Source organism: Bacillus rossius, chromosome 15 (assembly GCF_032445375.1).
Source record: "Bacillus rossius redtenbacheri isolate Brsri chromosome 15, Brsri_v3, whole genome shotgun sequence".
Lineage (NCBI taxonomy): Eukaryota > Metazoa > Arthropoda > Insecta > Phasmatodea > Bacillidae > Bacillus > Bacillus rossius.
Genome location: NC_086342.1, coordinates 28,229,171 through 28,247,494, shown reverse-complemented (window position 1 = coordinate 28,247,494; position 18,324 = coordinate 28,229,171). Strand labels below are relative to the sequence as shown.

General features: G+C 34.1%; 2 protein-coding genes across 7 annotated transcripts in view; both read left to right on the top strand.

Annotated features, from left to right (window-relative positions):
* The window catches only part of LOC134539703 (rho GTPase-activating protein 23), a 492,628-nt gene that overhangs the window by 392,994 nt on the left and 81,310 nt on the right, over positions 1 to 18,324 (top strand). For all 6 annotated transcript variants that reach the window (XM_063381919.1, XM_063381920.1, XM_063381922.1 and 3 more), the window contains 3 exons: positions 3,610 to 3,816; positions 5,252 to 5,338; positions 8,601 to 8,718. In XM_063381919.1, coding sequence (XP_063237989.1) covers positions 3,610 to 3,816; positions 5,252 to 5,338; positions 8,601 to 8,718 — 412 coding nt within the window. The remainder of the gene's footprint in view (positions 1 to 3,609; positions 3,817 to 5,251; positions 5,339 to 8,600; positions 8,719 to 18,324) is intronic.
* Positions 9,683 to 12,548, top strand: LOC134539705 (uncharacterized). Its single transcript, XM_063381925.1, has 2 exons — positions 9,683 to 9,923; positions 10,239 to 12,548. Exon 2 carries the CDS (start codon positions 10,254 to 10,256, stop codon positions 12,114 to 12,116), a length of 1,863 nt encoding a protein of 620 aa, XP_063237995.1. The 5' UTR covers positions 9,683 to 9,923; positions 10,239 to 10,253; the 3' UTR covers positions 12,117 to 12,548.

The window sequence follows — 18,324 nt, the reverse complement described above, 5'->3', positions numbered from 1 at the left end:
GTTAATTTGGTAATTTAGGACACATTTGTTGAATAGAAAATGAACCACGTAAATGATGTCATAACTTATTGTAAATAAATACAAACAAGTAATTCATTGTTCAGACAAACACTGTTAGTTTTATTCTCAAGTAGTTCAGTTCTATTACAGATGTCTTAGCAGTTGCTTTAGATGTGCAGAACAAATGAACAATTCCCTGATAGTTCAAATCATAAGAATCTTATAGCTTTTAGTGGAAAAACTGAACGAAGACAAAATACGTTATGTAGGTGGGTTTAAAGTTGGTGGTGGTTTTGAGAGTGGTGATCAGGAATCACAATAGCGGGATGGTGGTGATGCAAAGATTTATAGCCAATAAAATTTGACATATACATCTATGATATCAGCCGGACAAAAAATTGTGAATGCGACAGACATACTGATTATAAATATTTTCTATTTATATTGTGTTGCTTGCACGTTGTTACTGAAGTGCGAGTCAGAATTTTGTTTTCGAAAGATTGTTAATGTCACATTGGTAATTGTATGGGGGTTTGCCAATCAAATCCTCAAATACTATCAGATCCTTAGTATTCGAAGGATTCTATATTCTAGGAAAAAGAATCTAAGAAAAATATTATAGGAAATAAAGTAAATTAAACAATTAAACACTGATAACCTCTGAAGTTTACAAGGTCAATTTTTTTCTTTGTACCTATTCTGTTACTATTCTCCAAGGTATTGTAATTTAACATGTGTTTTTATAATTAAAGTTATAATATGGATTAATTCTTAAAAACTTTGTTTGCGAAACAAAACATTTAAAGAGTTGAATGTTTCAATATCAAAATTGTAATTTTTTAATTCTTGTGTATTAGTTTACTTTTGACCCTTGAGACCTAGACTCGGATTTTAGGGGTATATTTGAGCTACTCTTTGGGATTCAAATTCAAGATTTGGATTGAGAAAATTTATATTTGGCCCAACACTATAATTATAAATTATTATTCTCATATTTTTATGGTTTTGTTTACTAAATTTATCTGTGATATCTCTGAGTTGTGTTTATGCAGAGTGATTCTTGTAATATTGTGTAAATTTTCAACTAAACAAATTTCTCTCACCCATATTGATCAAAGAAAATTTGTAAGTATTGATGGCTGTCATATGTTTGGTGTGCATGTAAAAGCAAGAAATGCTTTACATACAATCTTTATTTTTATATGTTCACACTAACGCGACATTTAGCTGTTGCATCGCCATCTTCTCATCTTGTGATTCCAGCATGACTATTGTTGATGCAGATGGGGTGCATGTTGGTGTTTAGGGGTATTCGCAGTTTCATGTACTATTTGTTAGTGGCGATTTTTGTAGTGAAGGTGTTAATCAGTTTTAATATCTGTGAAATATGTTTTTTTTTGTGGTACGGATGATATTTTTATTAAGCTAAATGGTGTTATTTGATTGTTGTATTAGTTTTGGTTTTAGTATTTTTTTTTTTTTCTGCCTGGATGGTATGTATTATTTTGTGGTGATTGGAGGGAGATATAGAACTGCAACTCTTACAGTGGAAACTGAGACCATGTTTAGTGCTACATGTGACACTACCTGTTGGGTTGGCCCACAACTGTAAGCAAAAATTATTCAAATGGATGGTTTAAATCCAAAGTGTTGAGTTTATAATGTTAATTTAACTACTTGATGACCAATTTCTTAGTAACAGAGATTTAAAATCTGAGAGAAACACTTAATGCTGATTTTTAATAAAGAAAAAGTATGTTCTATATAAATTATAAGGAGATGCAAAATTTCTAGTATGCCATGCCACAAAATATGTGGTTACCAAAATTAAGTGAATTAATATTTTACTGTGTTTGCATGATGATAACTTATGCATTACTTCTCAAAATCAATATAGCTATGCTAGTAATATATTATGAAAGCTACTATCTAGCGGGTGGGCCCAAAACTACTTGAAAAAACCAGGTCTCAGTCTCGGTAATTAGAGTTTCTCCGCCATGATTGTAGTTGGTGGTGTGTATGGTTGTAATAACATGTGTGCATCTATTGTGATCTTGGTGAAACATTCAATGCTTGTTGTGACATTGGTGGTAGCTCATGTGGTTAATGTTATACCAGTGTTCACGTTTCATAACTTTGGAAAATCTTTTATTTTCCTGAAAAACACCATATAAGTTTTAGGGTCACAGTGATATACTAATAACTAAAGTGATGTGCATTGAAGCACCATCATATAAAATTACTATCCATTTGAACTTTGCATGTGGTTTATGTACTTTATTTTTAACTTATTTCCTTGTCTGTGTTGTAACACTAAAAAAATAATCACTTATTTGTGTTGAAATTGATATTTTTTATTTGTTAATTGTGTATAATAAACTCAGTGATGTTACTGGTCTTTGATGGTAATTGATATCATCCTACTGTACCATTACTGTACAACATTTTTAAAAATTAATTTTTTATGTTTTTATAAAAGAATAATTTTTTAGTAATTTTTTGTATGATTTTATATTTATTTTGCAGATCATTTACTCATTATCAAAAATTGTATAAGTTTAGTCAGTTAAGCATAGCATACACTGTTATGTGCTGCACTAGTATTGATCTTTCTTCTAAACATTTATTGGCAGTATTGTGAAATTAATTTTATAAAATATGAAAATATACTGTAATCTGTGATCTTTATTTTAGCTATGTAGCAGAAAGATTAACCCTATATGTATGTTATTTCTACAAAAAATATTTTTTTTTCCCTTCAATGATCAAACTTTGTTAATGAAACAAACATTCTGGAATTTATAATATAATTATTTACTGCATGGCAATTGAGTCATATAGATTTATAAATATATATATTATTTGTTTTGACATAGGTAATTTTCCATAAATTATTCTGTTTCATAAATCCAAATTGTTTTTTTTTTTTAGTGTGAGGTGGAAAATTCAGAATAATGTTCCACCACTTTCATTTGCTTCGTTAACTGTAGCAAGGTTTTCGACACTCACAACATATAAATAAGGGCAGAGCGTTCTTGCTTTGCCACTTGGATGTTGTCTCGCGGTTGGTTGTCGTAGCGGTAAAACTTCACAGCGAGATAGTGGCGATGACCCGTGTGTTGGGAAGGTAAGTAGACGTGATAACAACTCCCTGGCATGGTAGTTTGTCATTCAGCTGGCCGGTGTCATTGCACGGTGCAGTTTCCACTCTGAGTTCACATTATTTTGTCAAGCTTTGGGCCTGCTTCTTACAGCGAGTGTGCGCAATGTATATCGTTCGGTAGTTTGTCTTCTAGTTAGCATACGTACGTTTTTTTTTTCTAGCTTAAAAGTGGTAGATTTGAGAATTTTTGTGCTTATTTATGATTTGTAATTTGTATTTATGTTGGCAGAGTGGTTGAACTTGTTGTTTGGGGGAATTGGATAACGTTATAAAATCTTATTACTTGATTTTTTTTTTTTTTTAATTTTTTTTTTTTTTGCTGTATGTAGTTTGCTAGTAACTAGAATTGTTTTTTTCATTGTTTTGCTTGTTTTACGTTGTGTTTTTTTTTTTTTTTTTTACATTTCTCTCACTGCTACTTTCTGTTGCGTGGCGCCCGGCTTCAGAACGCTCGAGCAGGTCGCTAAAGCGGCAGGCGGCAGTCGCCATGGAGGAGCAGGAGGAGACGGAGGAGGCTGAGGAGGCCCCTGCACCCCCGCCCCCGGTAGCCCCGGTGCCCCGCCCCAACCACCTGCCCCTCCCCCGCCCCCTCCACCCGGCCGCCCCCCCCGCCGCCCCGCCGGGACACCCGGGCGACGACGACGCTCTCACAGGTCAGCGGCCTTTGCGGGACTGCATTGACACTCGCATCCACTAACTGCATGCCCCTGCATCGTGATTCAGGCGAAGCCATACATGCCCATTTTTCATTATTGCTTAGCTGGTTCTTCGAAATTTTTGAGGAAAATCTTTGTAGCGTTGCAGACACCTGCCACTTAAAATAAACGGATGAGCATCAAAATTTTACGATTAAAGTTTTATTTCGGTGAGAGAGAGAGCAGCATTTTATTTTGCTTCCGTACTTTATATTTACTTACATTTCAGCGTAAAATCCTTTTAATGGAATTTTATTACATGTATGTATATAATATTTCTCAAACTCATTTCTCTCATAGGAATAGTCAAATAAATATTTTAACCATTTAGTATTTCATACAGAAAAATTTCTGTTTTTATGAGGATGATAGGTTATTCACACGTAAGCATATAGGCTAGTCTACCGGTCTCTATGTAAATCTCATTTAACTGCATTTGACTAAGTACTCTTTCAGACATTTTAAAATGAAAGAACAGGAAGTGTAAGAGTAGTAACAGTGTTTACATTTTTTTTAATTTATGCGACTGTGTAATTTATCATTTGATTTGATGGTATGACTCTCCTAAAATGATATCTTCCCGTGCTGGTAGTAGTGAATTAAACCACTTCAGAGACGTTGAAACCAGCACTTTATTTCCTTGTTGAAACCTCACTTTAGGAATTATAATCGTGCACATTTACCTTGGAGCGGATGTTTTGATGTTAATGTTGTCGTAAATAAATGTAAGGGCGTGGCTAGGTGACGCTTCTGTTTGGTAAGGTAAGAAGGATAGTTTGTGTGAGCTGTGTCTTGTGTTTCGTGCAAGTAGTTTTTGAGATGTTTTATTTAGTTTCAGTGAAACCCTCTTTTTATCTTTTCCTCAAAAGAGCAAGGCAAAAAAAAAACTAATGCCAGATTAGGAAGGGAATGTTTTTGGAGGAGCATGTACTAGCTCCAGGTGCACAATGATAAAAAGGGGGGATTTGGAAACTCTCAAAAAAACCCTCCCCCTCCCCAATTGTGCAAATAGGGATTCTCTTTGGTTTTTCTTTTGTTAATGTGTTGAAGAGTAACTTCCCTAACACCACTTCACAGAATATGCTTGATGTCTTAACTTAAATCATAAATGTCTATTGACAGTGTGGTTATGCTTGATCCTGAGAAAGTGCTAAACCTCCTTAATCACCCCCTTCTCGTGCGAAATAAAATTCCGTCTACTACGCCATGACTGGCACTGTCTAGGAAAGTGCAGTAAAATGTAAAATCTAAGAAAGAAAAAAAGGGTTCTACTGAATGTCTGCAGTGAGATTTATTCATGCTAGTTGCCCTTTTGTTTTGTGTTCCTTCACCCCATGTCCGTGTGGTAGTCATTCCTGTAGCATGTACGTGTTGTGCTCGTGTTTATTTCCAGTTCCTGTTAATTCAGTTCCTATTGCCACAGCCGGCAACGGGGCAGAGGGCTCTGTGGTGTGGCGTCAGAAAAATGAGTCTGAAAACGGTAAGTTCACGGGTATTGCGCTCCCCATTTCAGGTTGATCCAGATGCGACGACCTGGCTCAAGTGCTGGGGGGGAGGGGGATAGTTTTTATTTTACGACAGCGTTGTGAAAATTAAGATGAACAAATTTTACAAACGATACTAAATTTGATGATTTAGGGAAACTTGTTGAAATGATTAATTTTAATGCTGTTTAACATCTGTGAAATTTACTTATTTGAGACAGACAAGAATTTTTTTCAGATAAATTTTGAAAGTCCACTTCAATAGGTTACCGCCTCCACTTGTCACAGTACTGTCGGTGCTCTTTTTAATCCATCATTCTGTGTTCTGGCACGCGCTGTGATCCAGCACCGATTTGAGTTTCTTGTGTTCAGATTTATTTCGGTGGATTCCTGTTTTGTAGTGGCTTGCCTTTCACGTTTGCATAATATTACATCTGTGTACATAAAATATTCTGCTGTAGAGAAGCTTATCTATACCTTTAAAACAGTACTGTGACTTACTGACTGACAGACGCCAGCCTAAACGGGTGGATCTAGAGATTTGAAATTAGGAGGAAGTATTCCTTGAGTACCCTAGGGATGCTCTAAAGAGCGACTTTTTGAAATTTCCGTCCCTAAAGGGGATGAAACTTTTTTTTTATATTTACAATAATGACACTTTTTAAATATACTCTTCAAAAGAAATAAAATAACATGTGTTCATAATTTTTGAAAATTATTCTCTTAAGGGGGGTGAATGGGGATGATAAATTTGTATGTTTCCATCCAATCAAGTTGTCCCTTAAAAAAAATTATATTTCATCATCACACTCTTCCAATAAAAATCAGTATTTACATTCATCATTGACGCGTACAAAGTTGCAGGCAAAGCTAGTTAGAAGTATATTAATTTTTTTTTATTCCCGTTAAAACTATATTGACGTTTGATAATCGGGCAAAGTCCCTTATCTGGTAAGGCTTTAGTCCAGAACGAACTGGATTAAAGTGCTATTACAGTAAGTAATACACTATAAATAAATAAGAAACTAAATATTTGTTCGTAATTAGTTAAATACATGTCAGTAATAATGCCCACTTTGTACTGCGTGGAAGTGGCATAAAGCAGTAACAACCCTGTTTTTCATGATTTAATACAATTTCTTGGACATGCACTTGTTTGTCATGGATAAAAATGTCAAGAATGCAAATTAATAAAGAAAAATGAAATCATTAACCCACAGAGAACAAGCCTAAATCAGCTGATTTCAAACAGATAAACCCAATGATGAACCTAAGCAGGTATTATGGGCATCACAACAACGACAACACCAACAAACGCAGTAGGTTTCCTATGACAAAACAGTTGTAACATTTCGTGATCTGGCATCTGTTCACGTCATCAGGCACAAACAGACTGCAACGAATGGCCTATGTCCAAGAAACTGTTGTAAAATCAAAATTCCTCATTGCATAAATCATTTAAAGAACCTGTTTTTCATGTTATGCAATGTAATAATTACAAATACTTTTCGTCCCTCCAGCCCCTCACTTGGGGGGGGGGGGGGGGTAAAGCCTCACTATCCCCCCTCCCTATTCCCCTCCCTCCCCCCGTCTGCTCCAGCGTCAACACCCACGGGACGGTGTTAATGCTCGTGGTGTACTGTGTCTTTTCTGTCATTTTGAATTGGCTGTTCAGCATCTCGACATCTTTGTTGTCAGCTGATTTCACTTTCCTTGCAGACCAATGTTATTTACTGTCTCTGCACAGGCTTAGTGTTGCTTAAATTGCTGTTTAATGTTGTTGTGTGTAAGTTGGCATTTGCAAACTAAATGTTTATTTTGTGAATAATGCTAGTAGTAATGCATTAACATGTTTTCACACCTTAAGTACACATGTTTTTTTTTTTACTTTAGAGTTGGTCTGGCCAGTGCCATACATTAAGACCAATATTTCTTTAGACACATTCAAAGTAGCAGTGAGTGGCGGATTTATGCCCTCCTCTTGGAGTGGTTGTTTTTGGGGAGGAGTGATTTTCTCAGAAGTTAAAAACCAAAACCAGGGAATTACAATTCGTCTACCAAATCCATCTACCACTATTAGCAATCAAACTGCATTTTGCGATATACCTGTTACGAAAAACATGTTTAGTGATCTAATCATTTATTAATATTTCTCAAATCCTGAATCTTTTGAATACTGAAGATTCGGTGGGATTCGAGGATTCTTTCAGCCCAGCCCTAGTTTTTTAACATCACTATGTAAACACAATATGGTCAAAATATTTTGAAAAGGTATAACACTTGAATAAAAATGCTGTTTGAAGGAGATCTTATAATCTTTTTGGCCGTGATCTACCGATACATGTTACCGTGGGAAGTTGCCCATATTGCCTCTTTCACCCTTCAATACGCTGCTGGCAGCAGTTACTATGATATATGTAGGCTGTTAATTTGAAATAGTCAAAACCATTTTAAATCTGTGATATTTGATTTCAAGTACAAAAGCTCCACTCACTATGTTAATTTCACAGTTGATTCCAGTAACTGAATTTCACCTATATTTATCTGCGAGTTCCACTGATTTTTACAGTGCATGATGCTTCAGGGTCACAGATCCTTTGTGGATTTTACAGGTTACCCAATCAACAACAGGCGTGTAGCAGAATTTCCAGCCATTCAACTTTACCAGTTTCAATCAACAACTCAAATTTAGAACGTAGTGTAACAGAGATGCAGAGTGCAACACCCAAAAATTTGCAGAAAAGGTGCTCGACCACGCTTGATGATTGTTAATAAGCATGAATTAGGATTTTCATCATTTAACACAATCACTGGCTGTGAAGTACAGTCCTTTTAATCTGTTTCCAAAAATAACCCTTGTGGGTTGGGTTATGTATGTGTGGGGGGGGGGGGGGGCGGGGTAGGGGGGTGAAGCCCCAATTTAGTTAGAGCTTTTTTTTAAAATGCTTGAGTTTACCCTGTTAGGTCAAAAATTACCAGTGAAAGGACGAAAATTAAAAGTCTTTTGCTGATAGAATTCATTGGAAATGTTACAAGTTATACATTGTGTGCAGAATATATGGTAGGTAATGGTAACATTTACAGTCTCGATTTTTTTTAATTGCGAGGTTTAAAAAAGCAAGAAGGGGGCCTGAAAAAAAGTATTTACCCCCGGGCCCTTAAGTTTTTCTGGACTCCCTGTTTCCTCATTGTGAACGCTGACGAAAGAGTGGCTTGGTGCCGTGCCCGGGTGCTAATGTCGATGCGTGGGTCCGGCAGACGAGGACCGCCTGGTGAGGAGGGTGTCGTACCTCAAGGCCACCTGCGGGGACCGCATGCACGTGGACAGCGACCTCGAAGCCAGCGACACGGAGGCCCCGTACCACCAGTCGCGAAGGTGAGCCGGTACCCTCCGCCCGAGTACTGTAGTGATCTCATCCTTCATTCATTTATCAACATTCGTTACTTGCCTGCGAATGGTTGTGGGAACCTTGGTGGTAGGCACAATGGAGGAACATAAAAGACAAAAACATTACAAACAAACTAAACAACACATCACAACACAACACAACACAAAAAAAAAAATACAGGGAAATACATTTAACTATAACCGAACGTTTTACGATATTAAAACAAATGCTAACAGTAAAAATTGTAAAAAAAAAAAAAAAATATTGAATAAATATATAAACAAAATTTAAATTGTATAACTTAATTAAACTTAAGGATGTGCACATGATACAATTTTTTAATGGTGAATTAATATTTGAGGAATGTTGTATGCCATGCTTGGTATTATTATTATTATTTTTTAATGGATATTCCTGTTAAAATATTGCAACATCTCTCTTTCATTTTACCTTTTGTTCGCAGCAGCAGTAATTAGCACAAAATAATTCACAATTTAGATTCACCTTTTACATCTCCAGAGTATGTGACTACAAACTGTAGGGTCAAATTAAAAAAATGCAGATAACCTATCAAAATAAAGTCACAGGAATACCTTTTAAATTATAGAAATGACAAGTAAATGAAATAACAAATGTTATAGTACATTTTGTTTATTCTTGGACTATTCCGTTACTAATTTTTTTTTTTATGTGGAACCAATTTTTATTTACTAGAGTACCAATTTGAAAGTTATTGAATTTTACTTTGTAACTTTGAATGTGCGTTGCTTTTGTGTTTTTTTTTGTATTGGTATGTTGTCAAACATGCTTATACCCTTGTAATTGGATCAGCATTTGGCATTCCTGTTCATATTCCAACAACCGATAGTTTGTTGTTGCATAGTTATTAAACTGTTTTTGCATTCGTGCTCTTGTAAGGGTACTTTTTTTTCCACCATTTAATACCGTAGAATGGGGTGAATAGAAACAGTGGGGTGAATAGAAACAAAACTTCATAATCATGGTATTGCTTTGAATATTATACATTTATATTGAATTTTAATTGAACTATTATTGCTTTTGTGTTGGCAACACTTTAGACTAACAAGAAAATTATGGTTTGATTGTGTGGCAGCACTGTAGGTTGATGTTTACCCTAGTGTGTCTCTTGAAAGTTTTAAAGATGTTTTCCGACCTACTTTGAACTTCTCTGGTAAGTAAACATATATTCTTTATGCGATATTTATTGGCATTGTAAATACTACCTATAACATCATTATAAAAAAGTAAGGTTTGGTTATTGTTTTACTTTTGACAAAATAATCTCCAAGAATTTTCAAAATTTTCAGGTTAGGTTTTTAAAGTTTGTGGGGTGAATAGAAACATAACAATTCTCTTGTTTCTATTCACCCCACAACAGCAAAATTAAAAAAAAAAATCTAGTAGGCCATATTAATACTATATAAACACCTATTATCCATTCTCTAGTTATTATATACCATCCTAAATAATATATTTCTTGTTTCAGAGTTGCTGTTTAAATATGCCACGGAAGTACAAACCCATTGTCGGAGGCGGTTACAAAAAACACAGCCCTGATCATATAAAAAATGCCCTCTCTGACATTGAATCTGGCATTAGCCTGCGGAAAGCAGCTGAAAAACATGGGATTCATTATAGTGTACTATACAGACACGTAAAAAGAGGCCCCGACATTAAACATCAGGGTGGACAAACTGCCTTGTCTTTTGAAGAAGAGAATTTGTTTGTAGATAGATTGAAAATATGCAGCGAATGGGGCTATCCTATCGACTCTACAACCTTAAGACTACTAGTAAAGGACTTTCTGGATAGTAGGGGGAAGGAAGTAAAAAGATTTAAGAATAATCTTCCCGGTCGTGATTTTGTGGTATCATTTATAAGACGACACAAAGATCAATTGGCAGTGCGAATGTGCCAAAACATTAAACGCTCCAGAGCCGGTGTAACACCAGAAACCATCAACAGTTACTTTGATGAATTGTCAAATGAAATAGAGAATGTGCCACCATCTAACATAATAAATTATGACGAGACGAACCTTACGGACGATCCAGGAAAACGAAAGATAATCACACGGAGGGGAACTAAATATCCTGAAAGGATCATGAACTCATCAAAGGCATCAACTTCTGTGATGTTTGCTGCCGCTGCAGATGGCACTATACTACCCCCTTATGTTGTGTATAAGGCTTTGCATTTATATCAAACCTGGACTGAAGGTGGGCCAAAACATGCAAGATATAATCGGACGAAATCTGGCTGGTTCGATTCGTTCTGCTTCGAGGACTGGGTCCTTACAGTTGCTATCCCATATTTGAAAAAGCTAGACGGGAAGAAATTTCTCATTGGAGACAATTTATCTTCGCATCTGTCATTAGAATCGGTTAAGCTGTGTCAAGATAATGACATAAGATTTATATTTCTACCAGCAAATTCAACACACTTAACACAGCCGCTGGACGTGGCATTTTTTCGGCCTCTTAAAACTACTTGGCGCCAAATATTAGAGGAATGGAAGAAAGGCCCAGGAAGAAATGAGGCAACAGTTCCTAAGGATAAATTTCCTCTGCTTTTGAAAAAGTTGTGTGTCTCCTTGAAGGAAAAAAATGTTATTGCAGGTTTCAGGAAATGCGGGATCGTGCCCTTAAACCGCAATAATGTGTTGTCAATGCTCCCAGGTACTGGAATAGACCAAAACCAGGCTATGATAAACCTTGAAGAATCCACTAATGCTGTTGACAAGATCTTTAAGGAACTCCTTCAAAGTCTTAGGCAAGACCAGACTCCTAAACCAAAGAAAAAAAGGACAAAAGTAAAGGTCCAGCCCGGCAGAAGTGTTACCGTTGATGACTTTGAGGAAGTGGATGGGGAGAATGTAACCCTCCATACTTCACTTCACAGTGACCCAAGCCCTTGTACATCGAAACAGGCCAAGCCAATGAAAATAAATGCCAAGAAAAACAGAAAATTTCTTGATTCATCATCAGAGGATGATTGTGCCTACTCAGTGCAGGACAGCGATGATGACCTAATTTTGATATCTTCAAATTCTTCTGATCAAGATGAAAACACTGGTATCTCCATAAGCCAAGGTGATTACATGGTGGTCAAAATATATGGAAAAACAAAAACATCGTTTAGATATTATGTCTGTAAAGTTAGTTACCTTATGGACAATGGTTTTGTTGGGACATTTTTAAAAAGAGTTCCACAAACCAAAAAGTTCACAATGACTGAAGAAGAATCTTTTGTTTCGAAAAACGATGTTTTCCGAAAACTGTCGTCACCAGTTCTCAATTCAGGTGCTCGTTTTAAAGACATGCTATGTTTTGAGGATGACCTGACTGATTTAACAGTTTATTAATGCTTCAGCCCATTGGTCATGGTAGAGAGTTTTGTTTTGTTTTGTTTGTACATATGTGACAACACCATTTTTGTTAATTTTTCTCACTTTTTACAGTAATAAACCATTATATTGTGAAATAACATTTTATCTACTTATTTCCTAAGAGAAAAATATATATTTAATTGTTTCTATTCACCCCACTTTGGTTTAAAAAGAAACAACCATGGTTTATAACTATTGTTTCTATTCACCCCTTTCTGTGGGGTGATTAGAAACACCATGTTATTATTTTTTTTAATTTTATTGAAACAAAAATATTTACTAATAATATCATACAGTGATAGGGGCACTATAGACCTGAGTTTTGTATATTATTTTTTTGTTTTCAACTAACAAAAAATAAGTAAATTTTTAATCCAAAGTTCAAATTTGTTTCTATTCACCCCGTTTTACGGTATATATCATCCGGTGTTGTGCATTATTATTACCGTTGTTTGGACTTGTATGTATTTCTCATTGGTGTCAATATTTTAAAATTTAAAACCAAGTTTTTTTGCAAAGCTATTGAAGCAGAAGAAGCCTAGATTCACACCAGTCCACGTCCACTCTGAAGCCTAAACAGTTCCGAAGTTCACCGAAGTTCATGGCTCACTCTGGGAACATCAGTAGCACATATATGATAAAAACAAGTGGAAAAGAATTATAGATCATCTTTCATAGATGTTAGTGACTGAGAAATTAGAGAATTGTCAAGCTACATTAGAAATACTTTAAATGAGTGTGAATGGTTGGTTTAGGTTAGGTTAGCTATGTTACAAATACTATTATAAAATAATAAAGGTAATTGGTTATGTTTAGTTAGGTACATATTAAATTGGTAATTCATAACCAACCATTAAAATTATTTTACAGTATTTATAATGTAGCTAACCTAATCAACCATTCTCACAATATCACAAATATGTAATATTTACACCAAACATTAAATTGGTAAACTAATGACATTTGCAATTTTAATTATTAATTTTTGGTAATGTGACTTTTTTCAGAATTACCAATGTCTTAACCAATCAGCATAAAACTTCTAACCAAATACCCTTTAAATGTAATTGAAAATTCAGATCATTTACTTGTTGATTTTTGATTAACAGAGAGACAGAAAAAATTTAACACGCATGAATGCGGCCTTGGAATAAACTGGTCTGAATCTTAGATTGAATCGGCCGTTACCTACCATGGACATAAAGGACACTTTTGTATTTTTTTTTTTTTTTGGTTGCTTATAGTTTTTTTTTTGCATGTGGTCTATCTATTGTAGCATTATTATACATATTACATGTTTTGGATTTATTAAGTTTTATTGGTACAAACAGTCACTCATACCAAGTGTGTGATTTTTCCTTAAAATTGTACAATGCCACACCAGAAAATTTGACTATTTTATTGAATTTAATTTTGGTTTATACATAGTTGAAAAAAAAAAATCAGAAGGCCTCCAAGTGCAAATAACACAAAAAATATTATTATCAATATCCACTTATTAACTTTTTTCCCACCCATTTTATTGTATTGTTTGCTCCAATAATTATATTTATTAGGAAAGTACCAAAATACACCTTTGAAAGAGATGAAATCTAATTCAGTATTGATTTTATCTTTAGTTACATTTTATTTTTGTTAATGTAGCTACAGTATATTTTTGATTAACCAAGGTTCCATTTTATCCAAGCCGATCTGAATTGCCATTCCTGGCAAAGAATGCTGAAAGATTTGCTGTAGGACCTAGGAAATGATCTAAACATTTTTGAAAGCCGTAAAATTAACACTAAGTATGCAATTAAGTGACGTGAAAGAATCTACACTGAAGAAAACCTGTAAAAATTGTCACCCCTGAAAATAATATCACTGCCCCAACTGAAAACCATGATGGTTTTTTAATTGTATCCCTGATATCCGAGATTTTGCTTATCTGAGGTTGCCACAGTCCACGTTATCTCGGTTATTGAGAGTTCACTGTACTTACCCATAAGACATTGTAATAAACTTTCAGCAGTGTGAAGAAGTGGCGCCCGCCTCTGTTTCTCGAAGATATTCAACGATTACGAATGTTGTTTGAGGACTCCCCCACACCTCTACCATTGCGACGTCGGTGAGAGTTGATGTGTGTCTGTGGATGGTTATTTTGTTTTTGGTTATTTGTTTGGCTGTGTTACTGCTACACTACTATTTGGTTTTGTCAAAATTTAAATGGCAAACTTTTATGTTTGCTTTGTTTTTGGTGATTTTTTATTGTATGTGATAACATTTGATAATGTTTTTTTCATTGTTGTGATTTCAAAAGAACCTATGTATTAAAAAAAATTTAAGTCGTTAATATGTTGTTTTCATATGTTTACTATCATGTAATGCTGTTTCAACTGTCAGTTATGTTTATTGTCGGCATGTACTTGTTTGCCATATGTAAATATTTTTGTTATGTACACTACAATATTTATGTTTGAAAAATTTAAAAAAGAAAAGTTATTGAGTCTTTCAGTACTTGCCAGAGATGTGTAACATCTAACCTTGGTAACAAGCCCAGTAATGGGTTATGCTGCAAATAAACTTATAATACGAAACTTAAAATAATGCTGAGTGTGATAATTATACGCAGATTGTTTTTTCAGCTATATTTCTGGATGCAAATCACCCGTAGTTTTCTCACCCTCTACTTCGTTGCCAGAGCAGCTACATCGATTGTCAAATAATTTAGCAGACCGAAATGTTGAACTATATAATAAAACGGCTCTGATAAAAGTGAAAAAGACTTGAAACAAATTTAAACCCTGGCTTGTCACCTGCTATTTGACAAGGAATTTTATTAAAATACTGCCCGTCTTTGTTCCAATTCACTAAGCAGTTAATACATACTATGAAGTTTTCCTTTGTCTTTGTGAAGTTTGGTTCATTTTATCCGACACAGATGGCAGCATTGTGGTTACACATTTCCGTTCCATGCAAATTCAGTTCCGTTGACAAAATTACTCCTACCAAATGCTGTATACGGAAAGCTAAGATGTTACACAAACAGAAAAAAATCTTTCTGTTATTTAGGTGTGTATTTTATATTATTTTTGGATTTTGTAAAGTGCACTCAAGAGTTTTCCCAAGTTTTCTTTGGGAATATGTCACTCTACATTGATGATTAAAAAAGGTCTTAAATCCGGCATGTTCAGAACCACGGCCATGCTTTGTTAGTGATTTGGCTGAATTGCTGAATATTAATATATTTTAAGGGAAATAGCAAATTTTAAATTCGGAAACATTAAATTTTATCTGCTAGAAAAACAGGAACACTGTACTGTGATGAAAACCAACAGTAACAATACCTATACTTTGAGCAAACTAAAAATGCTGCCAGCGTAAATAATGTGATCTGGCACCAAGGTGAACATCCAGAATCCACCCAAAAAAAATCTGAATGGGACCAGATGGATTTATTTCAGACTACAGAATGTAGGGACAAGATTATGTGGTTTTATTTTTAGGTTAATTTCATTTTTAAAAGAGGAGTTGTAATGTTAGTATTTTATTATTTCTTGAATTCTGTTGATTCATAAATACAGCATATTATTGAACAAATATTACATGATTTTGGCTATTAATTATATATTGCACTTTTACAATATAATAACTTTTAACAAGCAAGTTTCACTAATCGGAACAATTAAAATAAATTTACAAGTAATTGTGTGTTTTAAAAATGTACCAATGCCATAATTTAAAAATAAGTTACATGTTAAAATAAACTAAAATATGTATTTGCACTCTATCTACTACATACATTTTGGTAAAAAATTTCCTGCTAGATAAAATACATTAATTGAATTTATAATATAAAAATATCAGGTTTTTGTGATTTGAGTTAAATTTTCATTATTTTATGTTTTTACTTTTTTAGTGACATTTTGGTGCTAAATGGTGTATCATCTTGCATTTTGATGTTACGTATATGGTGTATTGACACTATTTTTGGTGTTATTTGGTTTTATTGCAAGTCACCATATAATCTTTTCCCTAGCCATCCATAGAATGCTGGATTAAAGACCTTTCTCTCTTAGAGACTATATAGCCTACTATAAATATACTAACCTTGAATTTACCTACAAAAATCTTACTTATACAAAAATCTCAAGTATTCCACAATATAGACAATGTGTCAGCTTATTATATAAGACTACTTCAAACTGAAGTTTACTTTCACTCTACCTTAGATACTATTTGATTACATATCAGACATACTTTGGGAACAAGGTAATTGGAAATGTAGATGAGTGTAAAGGTAATGAATTTTTGGAATAGAGGTAGCCCATTTATTGGATTAAATCTTCTCATACTTTTCAACCCTTGAAAAACAAAGTTCCTTAGGGAATATGTATTGGATTTTTTTTTATTTACAATTTCTCTTCAGTCACATTAAGTTCATCGTAAAATGGAACCCTAATTTATTAATACAGTATTTGGATTAATAAAAATAGTGCTTCTTCCATGACCAAGACTAAATAGTCTCACGTCTTATATAAATTCATGTATGAAAATATTTTCAATTTTTTGTATTGTAATATTTACTTTGTCTTACATGCTGATAACTACTATAACCATGTATGCTTCTGTTCTGATTAACTTAACTTTTATAAACTGCCTGACATACTAATGTAAAAAGATTTGTGAAAGTTATATTTAAATCACCTGTACATAATTTTTTGTAATAACTTTAAATTTATTATAATTTTTGAAGGAAACACTAATAAGTGTGTGCAGCTGATGACAGATGATGTTTTAGCTTTTAGAAAACCCATTAGTAAATAAAAAATATATAGCTATGGCATCAGATTTGCGTTAACATGCTTTCATATTTGCAGAGAGATAAAGATGGCTTGGAGGTAAGACATAAGACTATCATTTTGAAGGACCCTGCTTAGCTTTCTGGCCCACCATCTAAATTTTGGATTTTTTTTTCTTTTTACTCCCAAAATTTCATGAGGCAAATTTTGTATGGTTCGTTACAATGAATCATAGCTTAACCCTTGACCAATTTTACTGCATTGTGCGAGTCGTACGTTGAAAATTAATTGATCTAGAGCCTACAAGACAAGGCATGATGCAGATGAACAACTTCAGAATATCTATAACTCACATTGTTAATAGTGTAGTTATTTAGCAAACAGTATTCAATAAACATAAGTGAATTTTTAAACTATTTGTTTGGAATATGTATTACTTTGGGCCAGGACAGAAGTAATACATTTTTTGTGAATTTTTTTTGTCTATTAATTTGTAAGCATTTTTGAAACTGAATGTTGTTAATTGTAAAATATGCACTGTCTGCAATATATATGTTTTATGATGTCTAATTAACATTTTACTTTTTGTTGTAAACTTTTTGGGCTGGATTGCATTCAGTTCGTTTAAGGCATGTCTACTCTTACGCTACTTGGGTTTTCCCAAGAATGATGTGGTGTGTGTGTCATTTAGGTGGTAAATATGTTTGATAATATGAATGTACTGTTTTTACTGACATGATGTTAGTGTATTGAATGTAAAAAAAAAATCACCATACTGCAAAACCCTGAGTTATTCAGTTTCATAGCATAATGGATTAATCTTTTCTATATAATAAACTTAGGTGCGCAGTATTGTGTGCAACATTATTTTGGTGTAATGTTCACTTAAATAGAAGACCAGATTGTATGCGAGATGACCTTGGATGTTAAAAACAAAAACTTGCTTTAAAGTTCATTTTAAGTGCAATACAATGTGTCGTGGTGTTGTTACATTAAGGTTGTGCTTATGATTCGCCTATTGAAAATATTATAAGAATAAGGTTATAGGCTTAAGGGCCGAAGTTTTACTCTAAAGCCATTTGGAAGTCCCAACTAAAATGGACAGTGGCAATTTCGTTGTGTGTTGTTGAAACAGTCTGTCCATCATACTGGTTGATTAAAAAATACAGTTACACAGTTTGAAATTACCATATTTACTCGAGTATAATGCGACCCCCAAAACTTTTTGATTACGAGTTTATGAAAAAGACTGTATAGATTGGAAATCACAATTCAATTGAAAATTATTTAAATTGTTTCATTTATTCTATATTTACTAGACCCTTTCTGGTGCCACTTTCGTCAGTAGAGTGATTTACATGGTCTCTTTTGAAACGCCAAGCCACAGTTAGAAAAAAAATCCA

Excerpts from the sequence above, each read along its gene's own strand:
- LOC134539705 (XM_063381925.1), top strand. The coding sequence starts at position 10,254 with ATGCCACGGAAGTACAAACCCATTGTCGGAGGCGGTTACAAAAAACAC.